Below are 20,428 nucleotides of genomic sequence, written 5' to 3' on the forward strand. Positions count from 1 at the left end.
CCCCATACTCTACACACTCAGGACAATTTACCAATTTTTTTACCAAAGTCAATCAACGTACATAGCCGTACATCTTTGGAGTATGGGAGGAAACCTGAGCACCTGGGGAAAACCCATGCATCTCACAGGGAGAATGCACAAAAACTCCATACAGATGGCACCCGTAGTCAGGATCGAACCCAGGTCTCTGGCGCTGTGAGGCAGCAACGCTACCTCCGCGCCACCGTGCTGCCCCAGGCTCCTGTTTCCAGAAAGTGTACCTGAGATCTAAAATGTGCCTTATCACCCGTAAAAAAGTGTGCCTAGGTGCGATTCGTCTAATTAAAAAAATGAAACCTCCATTTATTGATCAACCTGCATTGTTGAAAGCCTTATACACGACATGAACTGTCCAAAAGAACCAACATTGTTCCGAACAAGCACTTAGGCTCATGGAGAGCAACATCCTGCACTTCTTGAAACAAATTCAGGAATTTATATTTCCCACAGTAGATGTAACACTTGACTCATGATGAAATAGAATAAAATTCCTACTTTTTAATCCTGTTCTTAATCAAAAATTAAATGACCTGAAGATCTCGACCTGTAACGTCACCCATTCCTTCACTCCAGAGAAGCTGCCTGACCCGCTGAGTTACTCCAGCATTTTGTGTTCATCTTCAGCATAAACCAGCATCTGCAGTTCCTTCCTACCCACTCAAACGAACAAGTCATTTAAAAGGAAAATCAATCTTTTATTACAGTGACAGTGTTGCTTTCAATCAGAAAGTAGAAGTCTGGTTCTCCCTTGTTTTCTCAGCTGAGGAGTTGGAAAGAAATTTCATTTCCTTTCGTCTCCATCTGTAACAAATACAAAGACATATAATTACAAAAAAATCATAATAATTCACACCAGATCCATACTAGAAGCATGCAGCCTGAAAATGAAACTCTATTTGCAAAAAGGTATGCCTTGGCACTTTATGGACTATTTTCCTTCCAGTCCCTTTGGAAAAGATGCCTGACCCATTCCCAAATGGTTCATTAAGAATCTAGTAAATGTGCCTCTTGCCACGGTCCACTAGAGACTACCTCAACAATTTTACTCAGACCAGTTCACAAGTTCTAGGAACAGAATAAGGCCATTCAGCCCATCAAGTCTGATCATGGCTGATCTATATTTCCCTCTCAACCCCATTCTCCTGCTTTCGCCCCATAACCCCTGACACCCGTACTAATCGTAAATATGATAATCTGTGCCTTAAAAGTATCCATTGCCTTGGCTTCCAGTCTTCTGTGATAATGAATTCCACCGATTTACCACCCTCTGACTAAATGGATTCCTCCTCATTGTCTTTCTAAAGGTACATCATTTAATTCTGAGGCTCTGGCCTCTGGTCCTAGACTCTCCCACTAGTGGACACATCCTCTCCACATCCACTCTATCCAGAAAAATCACAAAAACCTCAGGAATGACATCATGAGCAGGAATCCCGGATCACATCTTGATTGAGCAATTCAATTATTTTGAAACTGCAAGAAAATAGGGATTCTAAAGAAGGGTCTTAACCCGAAACGTCACCCATTCCTTCTCTCCAGAGGTGCTGCCTGTCTCGCTGAGTTACTCCAGCACTTTATGTCTAAAATAGGGATTTGTCAGCTGTTGAAACAGCAGATATACTTATAGATATACAAATCTACGGATGTCAGAGGTTATGGGGAGTAGGCAGGAAAATGGTGTTAGGAGGGAGAGATAGATCAGCCATGATTGAATGGCGGAGTAGACTTGATGGGCCAAATGGCCTAATTCTATTCCTATCACTTATGATAGACATGACCTTATGATATAATAAACTATATTTAAGCTATATTTAAGAGGGAGTTAGATGTGGCCCTTGTGTCTAAAGGGATCAGGGGTTATGGAGAGAAGGCAGGTACGGGATACTGAGCTGGATGATCAGCCATGATCATATTGAATGGCGGTGCAGGCTCGAAGGGCTGAATGGCCTACTCCTGCACCTAATTTCTATGTCTATGTTTCTAAACATGACCTGATTCAGTAATTCGGTTATGGCTTTAAACTCAGTACTCCTGGACTGCGAGCAATGGTTATCCATTTGACATTTGGCCCAGAGCTACCCTAATCTTTAATAACATTGCCCTACATGGAGGGAGAGTCCTACCCGAGTGTTTAACACCATCGCTTGGGCAGCAGGACTTGGTCCATCCATAGAAAAGTTAACCAAAATTTTGACAACAAGCTATATGATTTCACCAAGCTACGCCAACCTGATAAAGAATTTGTAAAATAAAATGGAATATGCTGGAAATGCTCATCAGGGGAGGCAGCGCCTCGGAAGTTGTCAAGCTTTCTTCAGAACAAATAAAATTGGGAGATGAAGTTTTAAGCAGCAGAGATGGTAGGAGGGATCGGAGGACAAAGGTGGGGTAACAAATGGAGGAGAATTAATGACACAAGTGGTGAGAGTAGCAGGTGAAAGAAGTTGGTAAAGACCAGAGAAGAATTAAAATATTATCGCGAGGAGATACAAATAGAGAGAATGAATTACATCTCAGATACCAGGGGCGGCATGGTGGCGGAGTGGTAAAGTTACTGCCTTAGAGTGCCAGAGACTCGGGTTGGATCCTAACTATGGGTGCGAACTGTAGGGAGTTTGTACGTTCCACATGGGTTTTCTCTGGGTGCTCCGGATTCCTTCTATAATCCAAACGTGTACAGGTTTGTAGGTTAATTGGGAGCTGTAAATTGTAAATTGTCCCTAGTGTGTAGGATAGTGCTGGTATATGGGGAACGTTGGTTGACGCAGACTTGATGGGCTGAAGGGCATGTTTCAACGCTGCATCTCTAGAACGAATAAGACTGATAGCCCAATAGCATGTTGCGCAACAAAGCTGCTCCATTCTAGGTTATTATCGGAAGCTGTATCATGACTCCAGCATTTACTAAGTGGGGCGTTGAGAAATGTCAATTTAAAAAAGGCGAATAATTTTGTTGAAATATAACCAAAGTCAGATATTTGATATCTATATGGGACAGAAATTCTCATTAATTGGGGGATATTATCAAGTATAGATAAGTGCAGCATAGATAAATTATGGTATGTTAATTTAATTCCTGACAATAGCTGAAATGTACAGAACAAGGCGTAGAGAATTAAGTTTTAAATGAAGAGCGCTATTATAAAAGACCACTTCAAAGTTATTTATGTACATTGATGGTATCAACTCATTATAGGACCCCTCCTTGGAGAATGATGTATTTGTGGTATGAGAGGGTACTTTAAACATCAATAGGTAACTGGCTTGATAATCATCACTCTATTTGCAATCGTTCTATATTATTCCCCCCACCTCCCTGCCATTTGCTGCAAGTGCGAGTGTGACTGGGGAAACCAGTTGCCACACAGTGTGAAGGATCCAATGCATTCAAATCAGACAGCCTGTCAATATGATAAAAAAAGCCGATACAATTATTGATGATCAGCTGCACGCTGTCACCAGCTCATTTACTAAGTACTACATCATAACCAAGTCCATTAAGGATGTCTGGAGGTGAAAGATCACACTGTGCCACTTCGAGCAGAACGTATTGTGACAAATTAAGTAAACATTTTAATTTTGCTAATCCTTCGGCCAATATCTTAACGTCCAATGGTTCAATGATGTGTTCTTTGTCACATGTGCAACTGCACAGTGAGACTCTTTTTGCATATATTACGCACGCTGGTGCCACCATTGTTGGCACCACCTCCAAAGTCCACTCGGCCCGCAATAGCGTTCGTAACTCATTTATTCAATGTGCATCTCCCATTATGCTTTATATTGTCTTAAGAGAGATGATCGTTGATGATTTTGAGTGTTTCACTTAAACAGGCATCGTCATTCACATGTGCAAAGGAACTGCAGATGCTGGTTTACACCAAAGATAGACACAAAATGCTGGAGTAACTCAGCGGGAGAGGCAGCATCTCTGGAGAGAAGGAATGGGTGACGTTTCGGGTCAAGACCCTTCTTCAGATTGCCCTTTGACCCACCGAGTCCGCAATGACCAGCGATCCCCGCACACTAACACTATCCAATTTACAATTTTACCAATCCCATTAGCCTACAAACCTACACATCTTTGGAGTGTAGGACGAAACAGGAGCTCCCAGGGAAAAGCCATGTAGGTCACGGGGGAAGAACATGCAAACTCCGTACAGACAAGCACCCGTGGTCAGGATCGAACCTGGTTCTCTGGCGGTGTAAGGCAGCAACTCTACCGCTGCGCCTCTGTGATGCCGCCATATTGGATGGTGAATACCTGTTTTTAATATTCAGATTGGACAGGATAATCTCAGAGCCAAGACAAATCGTGTCTGGCCAAAACTGGCGAGGCACAGAGTTAATGTGAAAAGACTTTAATTATTTTTTCTTCTTGTTTACAGCTGAAAATAAACATGGCAGGCAGGCAGGCAACGAGGAGATGCAAAGATGCTGAAGGCTGCAGTAGGGCCTGAACAAAAACAGGTGCAAAGGTCAGACCAACATGAGTCTGTACTGTTAAGCCATCCCAGCTGACTCGAGACATCGCAGTCTTTCATCAGCAAACAACCTGGTGACCTTTTTTATTAGTGAAATATATGAACCCAGACCTCATGCAAAAATCCAATATTTTTCCCCAAATATTTAAACCATTTATTCCATGTCCCCGGCGGAGTCAGGGAGTCTGCTGGATGTAATTTGACATCTGAATTATTTTGAGGGCAATATGGAAAGCTATTCACAGTCTTATTTGAAGATGTGTCAGTCAAGATATCACTTATAACACACCGAAGTACTTCCAAGATCGCCTCAGTAGTGCTATCCATCAGACAACTCCAGATAAGTTGAAGAAAACCTTTGATGAATCTGTCACATTTTAATGCTAAGAGGCAGTGATAAGGAAAATATTTTTACAGCCTCTCGCCTTTCCTTCAAGTGGCACCTGTTTCAGAATTCATTGAATCCGATCGCCAAGGGGAAAAGAGGCAAAGAAAATGAATTTGTTCATTTTACTCTCGCAATAGTAATGATTAAGATTTTAAATTGTGTTGTTAAATAAAAATGGCAGGCTTGTCCTTAGTGATGAGAAATTAAAGCTATGTGCACGTGTTTTCTTGTTGAAACAAGTGGCCTGTGCTGACTCTGGTGCAGGCAGGGACCAGCTATATTAAGCACCCTTTCATCCATTTTAGATGAGATCCGGATGATTGAATTATGTGCGATTGTCAGCAAGACATAGCATGAAATAAAATGCCGGCGTCAAATCCTTTTGATTAAAACCTATTCTGCCAATGTAAAGTTTGGACTTTGCATTTCATTTCTCTGTTGCAGTTTCGTTGAATAATGAAAGCACCAGACATGAATAAAACCACTGAGGGCTCTATGTTGATACTGCAAAATAGCACCCGTTGCATTTCGGAGGCTTGCGATTTGTGGGCAAGCTATTTTTGCCGAATCCAGTCATCTCTTCACCTAGGGTGCAGGAAGGAACTGCAGGTGCTGGTTTAAACCAAAGATAGACACAAAGAGCTGGAGTAACTCAGCGGGACAGAAGGGTCTCGACCCTTACCCCAGAAAGCCCATGAGAATAGTGAACTTACCGAATAGTCAAAGGCCTGGATAGAGTGGATGTGGAGAAGATGCTTCCACTCGTGGGAGAGTCTAGGACCAGAGGCCATAACCTCAGAATAAAAGGACGTTCCTTTAGGAAGGAGATGAGGAGGAATTTCTTTAGTCAGAGGGTGGTGAATCTGTGGAATTCACTGCCACAGAAGGCTGTGGAGGCTTTCAAAATATATTTCCAAGGCAAAGATAGATAAATTATTGACTAGTATGGGTGTCAGGGGTTATGGGGAGAAGGCAGAAGAATGGGGTTAGGAGGGAGAGATAGATCAGTCATGATCTATCTCCGGCGGAATAGACTTGAAGGGCCGAATAGCCTAATTCTGCTCTTATTACTAATGCACATCAGCGCCTCTACTTCCTGAGAAGTTTATGGAGAGTCGGTTTGTCAAGGAGGACTCTCTCGAACTTCTACAGGTGCACAGTAGAGAGCATGCTGACCGGTTGCATCTTGGCTTGATTCGGCAACTTGAGCGCACAGGAGTGGAAAAGACTGCAAAAAGTTGTCAACACGGCCCAGTCCATCATCGGCTCTGACCTCCCTACCATCGAGGGGATCTATCGCAGTCGCTGCCTCAAAAAGGCTGCCAGCATCATCAAGGATCCACACCATCCTGGCCACACACTCATCTCCCCGCTGCCTTCAGGTGGAAGGTACAGGAGCCTGAAATCTGCAACATCCAGGTTCAGGAATAGCTGCTTCCCCACAGCCATCAGGCTATTAAATTCAACTCAAACAAAACTCTGAACATTAATAGCCCATTGCACTTTATCTGATTATTTATGTGTGTATATATATATTCAATAGTATATGGTCACACTGATCTGTTCTGTATTTATTTATGCCCACTATATTCTGTTGTGCTGAAGCAAAGCAAGAATTTCATTGTCCTATCTGGGACACATGACAATAAACTCTCTTGAATCTTGAATCTCTTGACCTTATGGCCTTATGACCTAAAAAGCCACCTATTCCTTTTCTCCAGAGATGCTGCCTGACCCACTGAGTTACTCCAGCTTTTTGTGCCTACCTCTTTACCTAGTTTTGGTGTGAGGGATATCCAGGAAAACAAGGCATTTAATTTCAAATGCAAATTCCACTGGCCCAATCTATTTGAAATATATCACTTCAGTGCAGTAATGAACTTAGACACAGCCCATAATTCTGAGCTATTCCCCCTTCTTCATTTGTTGTGGGAGAAAAAGAGATCTTTAATTAACTTCAGCATTTGAATAGGCACATAGTTTTCATCACGGGCAATTGCCTTTGATGGCCTTCCTAATTTACTCTTGCTATTGTAATATTGCTTGGCATATTCACCAGCTTGAAGCTTGTGACCTTCTTTGATTTGCAGCAGTTTGCGTTCGGCGTCAGATTAGCTTCAGCCTCATAAAATGAATAATTTTTATCAGTTCAACCACCACAAAAACCGCTGGAGAAACTAAACTGGCTAAGCATTAAGGACATGGCTTGAAATGCCAGGCAATAAGAATATCACACGCTCTTAGATGCCTCTTTCACAGCCGATAATAAAGTGAGCAGCTGAAACAACCATGCATGCCATTAACTGATCTTCTTTAATAAGTTAATTACCATAGTTTGTAGCACTAATTATGTATTTAAATGCCTGTCTCACTTGTAAGCAATGGGATTAATTTATAAACACACTGGCTGCACAGCCATTTAGAAATACTGCTTTGGTAGTTCTTCTCGAGACGTTTTGCCATTCAGGAAGGGAGTCTTGAGAGAAGTCGCTAATTTTAAAAGGCTGTGTGAGAATAGACATGTCTATTCAAAATCATTAATGGCCCTGCAGCATAAAGTTGTCATTGTCAATGGATGCTGCAGGGATGTTCCCCGCAGAATTCGCAAAGAAAGATTTCCGTAAAAAAAAACATGGCATTGAATCGCAGAATCATCCTGCTCCAAGTAGAAAAAATGCATATTTATTAATGTGCTAATTAACTGACAGCAGTATTTTAAACAAAATTCAAATCAATATTCCAAACAGACCACAGAAAGGTCCAACACAGATGACTTCCAGCTTCATTATGATTTACCGTAAACATAGAAACATAGAAAATAGGTGCAGGAGTAGGCCATTCGGCCCTTCGAGCCTGCACCACCATTCAATATGATCATGGCTGATCATCCAACTCAGTATCCCGTACCTGCCTTCTCTCCATACCCCCTGAACCCTTTAGCAACAAGGGCCACATCTAACTCTTAAATATAGCCAATGAACTGGCCTCAACTACCTTCTGCGGCAGAGAATTCCAGAGATTCACCACTTTCTGTGTGAAAAATGTTTTTCTCATCTCGGTCCTAAAGGATTTCCCCCTTATCCTTAAACTGTGACCCCTTGTTCTGGACTTCCTCAACATCAGGAACAATCTTCCTGCATCTAGCCTGTCCAACCCCTTAAGAATCTTGTAAGTTTCTATAAGATCCCCCCTCAAGGTATTTTCTCCAGAAATATCAGCTAACTATCAAACAAGGATATTTTGTTCAGTTTCGTTTGGATATACAGCGCAGAAACAGGCCCTTCGGCCCACTGAGTCTGCGCAGACCAGCAGTCCACACACACTAACACTATCCTACGCACTAGGGACAATTTACAATTTTACCAAGCCAGTTAGGAATGTGGGAGGAAACCGGAGCAAACCCACGTGGGTCACGGGGAGAACGTACAAACTCCATACAGACAGCAAGGGAACTGTAAGGCAGCAACTCTACCGCTGTGCTACTGTGCCACCCGCCCCTGTTCTGTGACTCGTACAATCAGCAGAAAGGTCTGTACAGGATATGATACTTCAACATATTTTATATAAGCAGCATAGGACGATACGGTGGTGCAGCGGTAGATCTGCTGCCTTGCGGTTACAGAGACCCTGGTCCCATCTGGACCACGGGTGCTGTCTGTACGGAGTTTGTACGTTCTCTCTGTGACCCTGTAGGTTTTCACCGGGTGCTCTGGAATCCTCCCACATTCCAAAGACGTGCTGGTTTGTAGGTTTAATTGGCTTCTGTAAATTGTCCCTAGTGTACAGGGTGGACTAGTGCATGGGTGGTCGCTGGTCAGCACGGACTTGGTGGGCCGAAGGGCCGGTTGCCATGCTGTATCTCTAAACTAAACTAAACATGAACGGCAAGAGGTGAAATTCATCTTCGGTAGAAATCAAAATGAACAGATGCAGAACATCTGCCTGTTAAAAGCTTGCCTATTTTACTCTTCGATGAGAAGAATGTGCCGCACCCCACACAAATGAAGTCAAATTTCACCTGCAAGGCCATTCAAAAAAATGCTAAAGCTTTGGGCGATAATATTTTGCTGAGTGTAGGGTTCAAAGTATTTAAAATATTGTGCGTTTCACAGAGCACAAGGTTACGTGCCTTCCTGGGTGTAAATATTACCATTTAAATAAAGTGCGACACAATGTTTATATTTTATCTGTAGTTTCCTCAGTTCTGTTGGACAAAGTGTGAATGTTAGTGAGATGCCGCGAGAATTTTATGAATGGAAAGAACCATGAAGTTCGGTAAAAATGACACAAGTAAACATAAAATAAATAACAATTAAATAAAACAAATATAATTTAGTTATTTAAATTAATATTAATATATTAAGTGCATTAATGATATTAATATTAAATGAGGTAACACACTACTGGCCTTCATTTATTTTTTAATGGTTACCGGCTCCTATTGAAATGAATGGGGCCAGATTGAATGTACCAGTAGTGGTTGAGTAGTATTGAACGAAATGTACCGGTCTCCTCAGCTCAGTTTGTTATGGAATGCCCCTGAAGACTCAAGTTTCGGGAGCAGTGCCAGAGACCAGATGGGCCTATGTTTGAGCTATCGTGTTTTCCGCACTTCCGCACAGTGGTGCAAATCCAGAACATGCTGACACTTGCAATGCAACGCTCTGGGTTCTTCGTGGACCTGCCAGCTAACTATTTCACTACAAGCTGGCTTTGGGCGATTTTTGTCTGGCTCTCACACAGCACCAGCTTTGTTGGTTCCAGATCCATATTCATGCGTTCACGGCAGAATGCAGAGTGTTTCTGGAGTCCAGGGTGAAAAATTGATGCTTCTCTCTCACAAGGAACTGCCGATGCTGGTTTATGCCAAAGTCAGACACAAAGTGCTGGAGTAACTCAGCGGGTCAGGCAGCATCTCTGGAGATAAAGGATAGGTGATATTTTGGGTCTGGACCCTTCTTCAGACTGAAAGTAAGGGGGGTGGTGGGGAGACTCCAGCACTTTGTGTCTATCTTTGGTATAAACCAGCATATACACACACACACCAGTACATTTCTCGGGTGCAAAGATAGACACTTTAGACTTTAGATTTTAAAGACTTGAGATGTTAAAGATATAGGGTGGAAACAGGCCCTTCGCCCCACCGAGTCCCCGCCGATCAGCGATCACACCGTACGCTAGCACTATCCGACACACACTAGAGACAATCTACAATTTACAGAAGCCAAATAAACCTGCAGGTAGAGCAGGCAGTGAAGAAAGCTAATGGCATGTTGGCCTTCATAACGAAAGGATTTGAGTATAGGAGTAAAGAGGTGCTTCTGCTGTTGTACAGGGCCCTGGTGAGACCACATCTGGAGTATTGTGTGCAGTTTTGGTCTCCTAATTTGAGGAAGGACATCGTTGCTATTGAGGCAATGCACCGTAGGTTCACGAGGTTAATCCCCGGGATGGCGGGACTGTCATATGAGGAAAGATCGGAAAGACTGGGCTTGTATTCACTGGTATTTAGAAGGATGAGGGGGTATCTTATCGAAACGCATAAAATTATAAAAAGACTGGACAAGCTAGATGCAGGAAAAATGTTCCCAATGTTGGGGGAGTCCAGAACCCGTGGCCACAGTCTAAAAATAAATGGGAGGCCATTTAAAACAGATGAGAAAAAACTTTTTCACCCAGAGAGTTGTGAATTTGTGGGATTCTCTGCCATGGAAGGCAGTGGAGGCCAATTCACTGGATGAATTTAAAAGAGGGTTAGATAAAACTCTTGGGGCCAGCTGAATCAAGGGGTATGGGGAGAAGGCAGGCACTGATTGTGGATGATCAGCCATGATCACAATGAATAGCAGTGCTGGCTCGAAGGACCGAATGGCCTCCTCCTGCACCTATTTTCTATGTTTCTATGTAACCTACAAACCTGTACACCTTGGAGTGTGGGAGGAAACCGAAGCACTCGAAGAAAACCCACGCGGTCACTGGGAGAACGTATAAACTCAATACAGATGGAACCTGTAGTCAGGATCGAACCCGTGTGACTGGCGCTGTAAGGAACCAACTCTACCGCTGCGCCACCGTGCCGCCCTACACAAAGTGCTGATGTGTCCCTTCCCCCTTACTTTCAGTCTGAAGAAAGGTCCGGACCCGAAACGTCACCTATCCTTTATCTCCAGGGATGCTGCCTGACCCGTTGAGTGACTCCATCACTTTGTGTCTATCTTTGGTAGAAGCTAGCAGCTGCAGGTCTTTGTTTCTACACTTCCTGGGTACCATGTCTTTCCAAAAGGCATCATCTCTTGTTGTTCCAAAGTGCTCGCGGAACAAATTAGCTGTCATTTCAGGAGATAACATTCGGATGCTCGACCGGAAAACTCATCCCGCTCAACCCCCGGAACACAGCACACACAGCGCCTCTCCGAAGTGTGGAAGATTTAACACAGAGTCCTTGCCTGATCCAGGGAGTTTATTTCAGACAGCCTTTGGGCTGGTCACTGGGTTCAAGCAATAAAGGCAGACAAGGAGGATGATTTTGCTCCTTTGCAGCAAGTTCAACCAAGCAATAGATTTGTAAGCTGGACATGCTTTAAGAGGATTTTGAGTGCTCATAAAGCTGTAAGATGTGATTAGAATTATAAAACTGCTAACTATCCATCCATTTCACTTGGTACTTAGCTTCTCGCACACCTCTCCAATTCTATAAAAACAATCATAAATTGGGCATTATTTTTAAAGTGCGGTCTACATCTTTTAATGTCAACACAGTTGCGAGTAAATCATACGGTCGACATTGTTTTAACAACACCATCTGATCAAGAAGTGTTTCGTTAATGTGCCTTTCTCATGTAAACACACATGGTGCAAAGATTGACTTTTACGTGAATTTAAATTAGGCAATAGAAGAAGGGTTTGGAAACAAGCTGAAACTATGGAAGATTCTCATTCACCAAGCAAAGTCTACTATGATAAGTGCATGAATTGATTGCCTCCAGCTTGCTGGTCTTTGGAGACTTGTCTTGATCTCACCCTGTTTGTGGTGGTTGCACCAAATAAAAAAGCAATAAAAACTGTTAAAGAAAAAAGAATAGAACAATCGCCTGGGTTCTTCTCGTGGCCCACTCCCCCACCTCTCCTCATCGTCTAATCCCCCCGTATTAAAAACATTGTGCAAAACTTCCAAAACTTCAGAAATTGTTCCCAACTGGTAATTGTCAATGTCGCACTATCGTTTAAGAATGGGCAGAATCTAACATCTGCAGTGGGGAGATTACCAGCAGGGTAACTTTTCCTTCTCCTTCTTGGGCAGTCTTTTGCAAAGCATCCAGTCGTGGTGGTGGTGTGGCTGGTCGTGTTTTTAAAACCAGCTTGGACCAACTGGCTAGAGTTCTTTGTGGACATCTTGAACCTTTCAATGATTAGTACGGGTGTCAGGGCCAATGGAGAGAAGGTAGGAGAATGGGGCTGAGAGGGAGAAATAGATCAGCCATGATTGAGTGGCAGAGTGTACGTGATGGGCCGAATGGCCTAATTCTGCTCCAATCACTTATGATCCTCTCACGACTCCAGTACGAGGACCCCACCTGCTTTAAAAGGGCATCAATAATAACGGTGCCCAAGAAGAGTAAAATGACATGACTGGAGAGAAGGAATGGGTGACGTTTTGGGTCGAGACCCTTGTTCAGATTGGACCAGCCTGAAGAAGGATCTCGATCCGAAACGTCACCCACTCCTTCTCTCCAGAGATGCTGCCTGTCCTGCTGAGTTACTCCAGCATTTTGTGCGTATCTTTGGTTCAAACCAGCATCTGCAGTTCCTTCCTACACAAATTGACATGACTACTGACGTACATGACTAAAGATAGCGGAGTCAGGGGATATGGTGAGAAGGCAGGAACGGGGTACTGATTGTGGATGATCAGCCATGATCACAGTGAATTGCCTGGTGCCAAAACAAGTTGACACTAGATGCAATCTCGCTGTCTCTCCACTCTGTTGGACCACTTGGACTAGGTGGGGTGGGAAAGGGGGGGGGGGGGGGGGGATTATATTTACAGAAAATTGGAAACATTCAATACTCATACCTTAGGTTGTAAGCTACCCAAGCGGAATATGGGGCACTGTTCCTCCAGTGTGCTTGTGGTCTCACTCTGTCAATGAAGGAGGCCCAGGACAGAAAGGTCAGTATAAAATGGGAAGAGGAGTGAAGGGCCTGTCCCACTTGGACAACCTAATCCACAAGTTTAGAAGACCGGTTGAAAAAAATGGTTTAGACGAGTTGAAAAAAATGTCACGGTCGTGTTGACTCGCCAAAGTAAAAGTCCTCCTACGACCTCCTACGACTATGTCTACGACCTCCTACGACTATGTCTACGACCTCCTACGACCCCCCTCGACCTCAGTCTTCCACACCTAAGACCAACTGCGACTAGCTATGAGTAGAAAATGATCACATGATACAATGATGTAATGTTTGCATTTTTTTCTCGACCAGTTACCGACCTACGACTACCTACGACTACCATCACGACCTACCTACGACCTACCTACGAATAAAAAGTATCAATTTTTTCCATGCTGACCTTTTTTTACTCGTGGACATTTTTTATCAGGCTGGAAGAAACGCCGTGACCTACTTAAAGCCACGAGACCACTCACGAGCATGAGGAAGAGTGACGTACGACCTCCTATGACCTCGTGGCGACCATGCTGCGAGTATGAGTCAAGGGCAAACTCGGCAGAGGTCGCCAATTAGGTCGTGAAAGTGGGACAGTGGTTAGAAACTGGGAGATCCAGTAGACCTGGGCGGACCAAGCGCAAGTGTTGGTGAAACGGTCACCAAGTCTGCGCCAAGACAGTGGTTCAAGTATCTTAAAACTGGAAACAACGGTTCTCAGCTCTTGCACCTTCTTCCCCATGGCAGCAGTGAGAAAGGAGCCCGACAACAGTATTTCTCACTAGTTTTTGCATTTCCCCCTGTTTTTAGTCATTGCTACGCCTGGCCCCATCTCTGCGCTTTCCCATGAGCCACAGTGTCTCGTCTTTCTTAATAGTCTTTCTGGGTTGAAGACGGGGAACCATATATGGCCATTGTTTCTATGGATTTAGCACAAAATGACATAAGATACCATTAACAAAAACAGGGAATGGAAAGTAATCTATTAATAAAAGGGAAGGAATTGTCTGAGGTGATAGGAAATAGAGTGTAGAGATAAAAGGTATGTAGTCAAATGAAGAAAATGTGACTGCTGACATCTTCCATGATCTGTACTGCAGCTTATGTATTCCACTTATGTATAAATCACTTCAAAAGGAGATTCATATCTTAGTTAAGTTGAGTTTAGTTTAGAGATAGTTTACGGCATGGAAACAGGCCCTTCGGCCCACCCAGTCCGCACCAACCGACAATTCCCACGCATTAACGCTTCCCTACACACATTAGGGACATTTTACAAATTTATCAAGGAAAATGGGGCGTTACAGTGGCACAGCGATAGAGTTGCTGCCTTACAGCGCCCGAGACCCGGGTTTGATCCCGACTATGGGCGCTGTCTGTACGGAGTTTATACATTTTCCCCATGACCGTGTGGCTTTTCTCCGAGATCTTTTTCCTCCTACACTCCAAAGACGTACAGGTATGTAGGTAAATTGGCTTGGTAAATGTAAAAAATGTCCCTTGTGTGTGTAGGATAGTGTTAATATGTGGAGATCGCTGGTCGGCACGGACTTGGTGGGCCGAAGGGCCTGTTTCCTAGCTGTATCTCTAAATTAAACAAAACTAAAATTAATCCATATACCTGCACGTCTTTCGAGTGTGGGAGGAAGCTCCCGGGGAAAACACATGCAGATCATGGGGAGAACGTACAAACTCCGTATAGACAGCATCCGCAGTCAGGATCGAACCCGGGTCTCTGGCGCTGTAAGGCAGCAACTGTGCCACTGCGCCACTGCTTAGTTTGTTGAAAACATCAAGTTAGATGGTGCAGTAAACAGCATAATTAGGAGCAGAAAGGTGTAAAAGGACTTTGGTAGATCAAGTGAGCAGGTAAATCTGTGTTAAATGGTATTCAATGTGGGGAAATCAGAGGTCACCCACCTATATTTGCAACATAACGAGGCACTGTAGCTTGTGGAGGAGCACACAGATGGGTCCAAGCAAAAAATAACTAAAAACGGGTGGACAAATGCAAAAGCTAATGAAAGATACTGATGGCACGTTGGTACATATCTCAAGGGGCCTGAATATGAAGCAGTGGAATATACATTATAGTTGCATAAACTCAGGCTTGGCACCATTGAGAATGTTTCATTCATTTCTGGGCAGTGCTCCTTAGGGAAGATATATTGCCTCTGGCAAAGATTCATCATAATATTACTGGATTAAAAAAAATTATTAATTTATACATAATAAGGATAAAAATGCTCCTTTCATTAAGGTGACTTGCATCATAATCATTAATTTAATCATTAATTAAATGAATCATCCTACCACAACCATTCAGCAGTGCCTACCTACCTCATGATGATCCTTGATCGGACTTTGCTGGCTTTACCTTGCACTAAACATTATTCCCTTATCATGCATCTATATACAGTAAATGGATCGATTGGAATCATGTATTGTCTTTCTGCTGACTGGTTAGCACGCAACAAAAGCTTTTCATTGTACCTCGGTACACGTGACAATAAACTAAACTGACCTTTATTCAATCAGATTGAAAAGATATATAAGATTGTGGCTTGATCACCTCAAGATGTGTTGTAAAAATGGAAACTTTTAAAGTTGGGATATAACCTCAAATTAACGCAGCTTAGAAACATAGAAACATAGAAAATAAGTGCAGGAGTAGGCCATTCGGCCCTTCGAGCCTGCACCGCTATTCGATATGATCATGGCTGCCTTCTCTCCATACCCCCTGATCCCTTTAGCCACAAGGGCCACATTCCCTCTTAAATATAGCCAATGAACTGGCCTCAACTACCTTCTGTGGCAGAGAATTCCACAGATTCACCACTCTCTGTAAAAAATGATTCTCTCATCTCGGTCCTAAAAGACTTCCCTCTTATCCTTAAACTGTGACCCCTTGTTCTGGACTTCCCCAACATCGGGAATAATCTTCCTGCATCTAGCCTGTCCAACCCCTTAAGAATTTTGTAAGTTTCTATAAGATTCCCCCTCAATCTTCTAAATTCTAGCGTCTCTACACTAAGCAACTCTACACTAAGGGAAGTGGAAATCCGGGGAAAATTCTTCCCCAAAAAGATCTGCTCCCAAACAGGAATAAACTGGCATAAATGTTGGAATCACAATGTCAAGAAAGTAAAATATAATTTTAAAAAGTGCTATACTCTTTTTAGTTTAGTTTAGAGATACAGTACGGAAACAGACCCTTCGGCCCATCAAATCCGCACTAACCAGCGATCCCTGCACATGTACACTATCCTACACACACTTGGGATAATTTTACATTTATACTGAGCCAATTAACCTACAAACCTGTACGTCTTTGGAATGTGGGAAGAAACCGAAGATCTCGGAGAAAACCCACACAGGTCACGAGGAGAACGTACAAACTCTGTACAGACAGCACCCGTAGTCAGGATTGAACCTGGGTCTCTGGAACTGTAAGGCAGTACCTCTCCGGCTGCGCCACCATATACCATACTTGGAAATTTGCTGCAATACACAGACACCATCAGATGACAGTTTAACACCACAGATACTGTATGAGGTTGAGATGGATAAAATAGATCAGCTGAGGTTGAATGGCCTAATTCTGGTCCTATGTCTGATGGCCTTTTAGATGTGGGGATCAGTAATTAAAGTGCGTGCAAGCAATATCCAGCTAATATGAAATGCGTACACGTGTGCGCGCTTAACTGGCAATGTGTCCTACATTAGGCTTTTCGTCTCACATCAACAGTTGAATGAAAACTTGCTATAAGACAGAATCAAATACATTGGTATCTCTCAAGTGAGGGTTTAATCCCACACCAAGAATGATAGCCAAGCACTGATGAAAACTGCTGTGATCTCCAGATAAGAATTAACGAGGAGGCTCACTTGTAGCTATTTGAATTATGATGTAGAAGTAAATCTCTGAGAAGTATTTAAGATGGAACAAAACACAGGCTGCCTTTCTTTCATTTCAGCAGCAGAGCAGAAGCCATGGGAACAAGAGAGCTGAAGGCTGTCTTATCATTCTCATCTTTATTGGCTTTTGACAATTTCTCCTCCAACTGAGTGCCTGTCAGTTCAGTTTCAATGATCAAAAACACTTTATGTTTCTGGTTCCTCGCCCTCCGACGGAACTTTTTGACAGAAAGTGCGCAAAGATGTGGTTGGCAGGCGGGTGGCAGAAGCAATGGGCATGGTTGCCATTGGACCTTCACAGAGAACGGGAACTGCGACACAAAGTTCAATGTTAAAATGTGCACCAGAGATGGAGCAACAGGGTAAATGACACGTGCTTCAGAAGATACAAACGCAACTGCAGCTGTCTTTCGGGGAATCTCTGATGTGATATAGCAAGAGAGGGTTAGATGATCCTAGCCGATGTATATTTGAGAGGAACGGTGCCTCTTCTGGTTGGTTTTATTTCTCCGCAGTGTGAGGCATATGATGAAAACTTCATAGAAACATAGAAAACATAGGTGCAGGAGTAGGCTTTTCGCTCCTTCGAGCCAGCACCACCATTCAATATGATCATGGCTGATCGTCTAAAATTAGTACCCTGTTTCTGCATTCTTCCCTTGATTCCGTTAACCCTAGGAGCTATATCTAACTCTCTCTTGAAAACATCCAGTGAATTGGCCTTCCACAGATTCACAACTCTCTGGGTGAAAATGTTTTTCCTCATCTCAGTCCTGAATGGCTGACCCCTTATTCTTACACAGTGAACCCCTGGTTCTGGACTCCCCCAACATCGGGATTTTTTCCTTGCATTTAGCCTGTCCAATCCCTTCAGGATTGTGTATGTTTCTATAAGATCCCCTCTCATCAAGTGTGCACTTCCTCGCCGCCGGCCTATCAGCAGCACAGCGTCACTGACATCCAGGGAGAAGCAATCCGTTCAAACTGTTCCACTCCCCCAGCTGGACATGGGAAGCAAAGAATCCTCTTCAGAAACCAACCGTACACATGTGGACGCGAATTGTGGACGCAGCCCAGACCATCAAAAAACCAACTGAAGAAGGGTCTCGACCCGAAACGCCACCCATTCCTTCTCTCCAGAGATGCTGCCTGTCCCGCTGAGTTACTCCAGCGTTTTGTCTTTCTTCGGTTTAAATCAGCATCTGCAGTTCCTTTCTACACAAAACTGAACTCCCCTCCATTGACTCAATTTAGGCCTCACTCTGCCTCGGCAAGTCCAGCAGCATAATCAAGGACGAGTCTCACTCTGGTCACCCCCTCTTGTCCCCTCTCCCATCAGGCAAAAGGTATAGAAGTGTGAAAACGCACACCACCAGATGCAGGGACAGTTTCTTTTTTCCCAGCTGTTATCGGGCAACTGAACCATCAGAGAGCAGTCCTGAAGTACTATCAACCTCTTTGGTGGCTGTCGGACTATCCTTGATCGAACTTTGCTGGCTTTATCTTGCACTAAACATGATTCCACTATCATGTATCTATACACTGGATCGATCGATTGTAATAATATAGATGGGCACAAAATGCTGATGTAACTCAGTGGGACAGGCATCATCTCTGGAGAGAAGGAATGGGATGATGATTGTAATCATGTATTGTCTTTCTGCTGACTGGTTAGCACGCAACAAAAGCTTTCCACTGTACCTCGGTACACGTGACAATAAACTAAACTGACTGGTGGCAGGTGGTAGGTGGCAGGAACGAGATTAAGATTTTAAAAAAATTAATCAAAACCACAAAGTGAACCATGATTTGGCACAGAAAGACGAAGGGAAAACTAATGTATATTGGCTGACGGCAAGTGGCGACAAGCTGCGTGATCTGTATCTTTTGTAATCAATTCAGCTTGTCAAACATGTCGTCAACTTCAACGCATTCGCCTGGGTCTAATGAAAACTAAAGGTAAGCAAAGACATGCACAAAAGCATTTTTCGAGTAGCTTTGCCCTGGAATATTAAAACATTATTTAATCCATTTCCCCAGTCTGTCTGATCTTGGATTTATGTCAATGTACACAGCCAGACAGGGGATTAACCCTTATAGCTCTGTAGAAACACTTGACATTCGTTCAGCAGTGATTCAAAGATCAGAAATTGCCAGGATATTAAGTTTAGTAATTGATATGATGTTTCCAAATCCAAGTGCTCGATTAAAGGAAGGATAAAAGTGCTCCTTTCATTAGGCTGACAAATAAAGATGTTTTAATAGTTCTCAAGTCTAAGCAGAGATACAGTCACATTTGCATTGTATCTTTAGTTTTTAGTTTTAGAGCTACAGCGCGGAAACAGGCACTTCGGCCCACCGCGTCCGTGCCTGACCAGTGATCCCCGCACATTAACACTATCCCGCGCACACTGGGGACAATTTACACACACTTAACCTACAAACCTGCATGTCTTTGGAGTGTGGGAGGAAATGAGGAAGCCAATGTATTGACCAAAATTTCAACTACAGTAAGCAATCTTTCCATTATAAGGAAATTAGAGTTGGTTTAGGTTAATATGCAAAAGTAGATAATAAAGAACCTGCCTCATATCTGGCTAAATATAATAACTCTATGGTAGACACAAAATGCTGGAGTAACTCAGCGGGACAGGCAGCATCGCTGGAAAGAAGGAATAGGCGACGTTTCAGGGCGAGACCCTTCTTCAGACTCCGGAATAACTCTGTGATCTCCTCACCATTCTTTGCAACTTCTAGTCCAGAGAATGTAATCGCTTAAAAGTGTATTATCATCTATTTTCATACCAGGTGTACAATGTTATGACAGTACATAACTCAAACCATTAGGAAAGAATGAAAGCGATTGAGTAGGCAGAAGATATCTTAGGAGTTTAATTTCATGTTTCACGGGTTATTGATAGGGGACGATCAGCCATGATCACAATGAATGGCGGTGCTGGCTCGAAGGGCCGAATGGCCTCCTTCTGCACCTATTTTCTATGTTTCTATGTTTCATGTGTGGGTATGTTTTTGTTGTTAAGTTTTTATAATAACACTGTTTACAAAACTAAATTATAAAGTTGCTACCTGTGTCAATAGGTATAAGAAGCCCTTCCCAAACAACATATCACTTGTTATCCTCCCAAATGATAAAATGGTAGACACAAGTTAAGGCAACGTCTTTTAACTCAACAATAGAGTTGCCTCCTTACAGTAGTAGAGTTGCCTCCTTACAGTGCTTCCAGCGCCGGAGACCTGGGTTCCATCCCGACTCCTGGTGCTTGTCTGTACGGAGTTTGCACGTTCTCCCCGTGACCGCGTGGGTTTTCTCCGAGATCTTCGGTTTCCTCCCACACACCAAAGACGTACAGGCTTGCCGGTTAATTGGCTTGGTATAAATGTTTTTTAAAAATTGTCCCCAATGTGTGTAGGG

General features: G+C 43.3%; 1 protein-coding gene across 1 annotated transcript in view; it reads right to left on the reverse strand.

Moving 5' to 3' along the window:
- Nucleotides 1–713: 713 nt before the first annotated feature.
- Nucleotides 714–20,428, reverse strand: part of fto (FTO alpha-ketoglutarate dependent dioxygenase) — a 296,064-nt gene continuing 276,349 nt past the window's right edge. The window contains exon 10 of the mRNA XM_033036328.1: nucleotides 714–840. Within this exon, the coding sequence (XP_032892219.1) occupies nucleotides 821–840 (20 nt within the window). The 3' untranslated portion in view covers nucleotides 714–820. The remainder of the gene's footprint in view (nucleotides 841–20,428) is intronic.

This window comes from Amblyraja radiata, chromosome 17 (assembly GCF_010909765.2).
Source record: "Amblyraja radiata isolate CabotCenter1 chromosome 17, sAmbRad1.1.pri, whole genome shotgun sequence".
Classification (NCBI taxonomy): Eukaryota; Metazoa; Chordata; class Chondrichthyes; order Rajiformes; family Rajidae; genus Amblyraja; species Amblyraja radiata.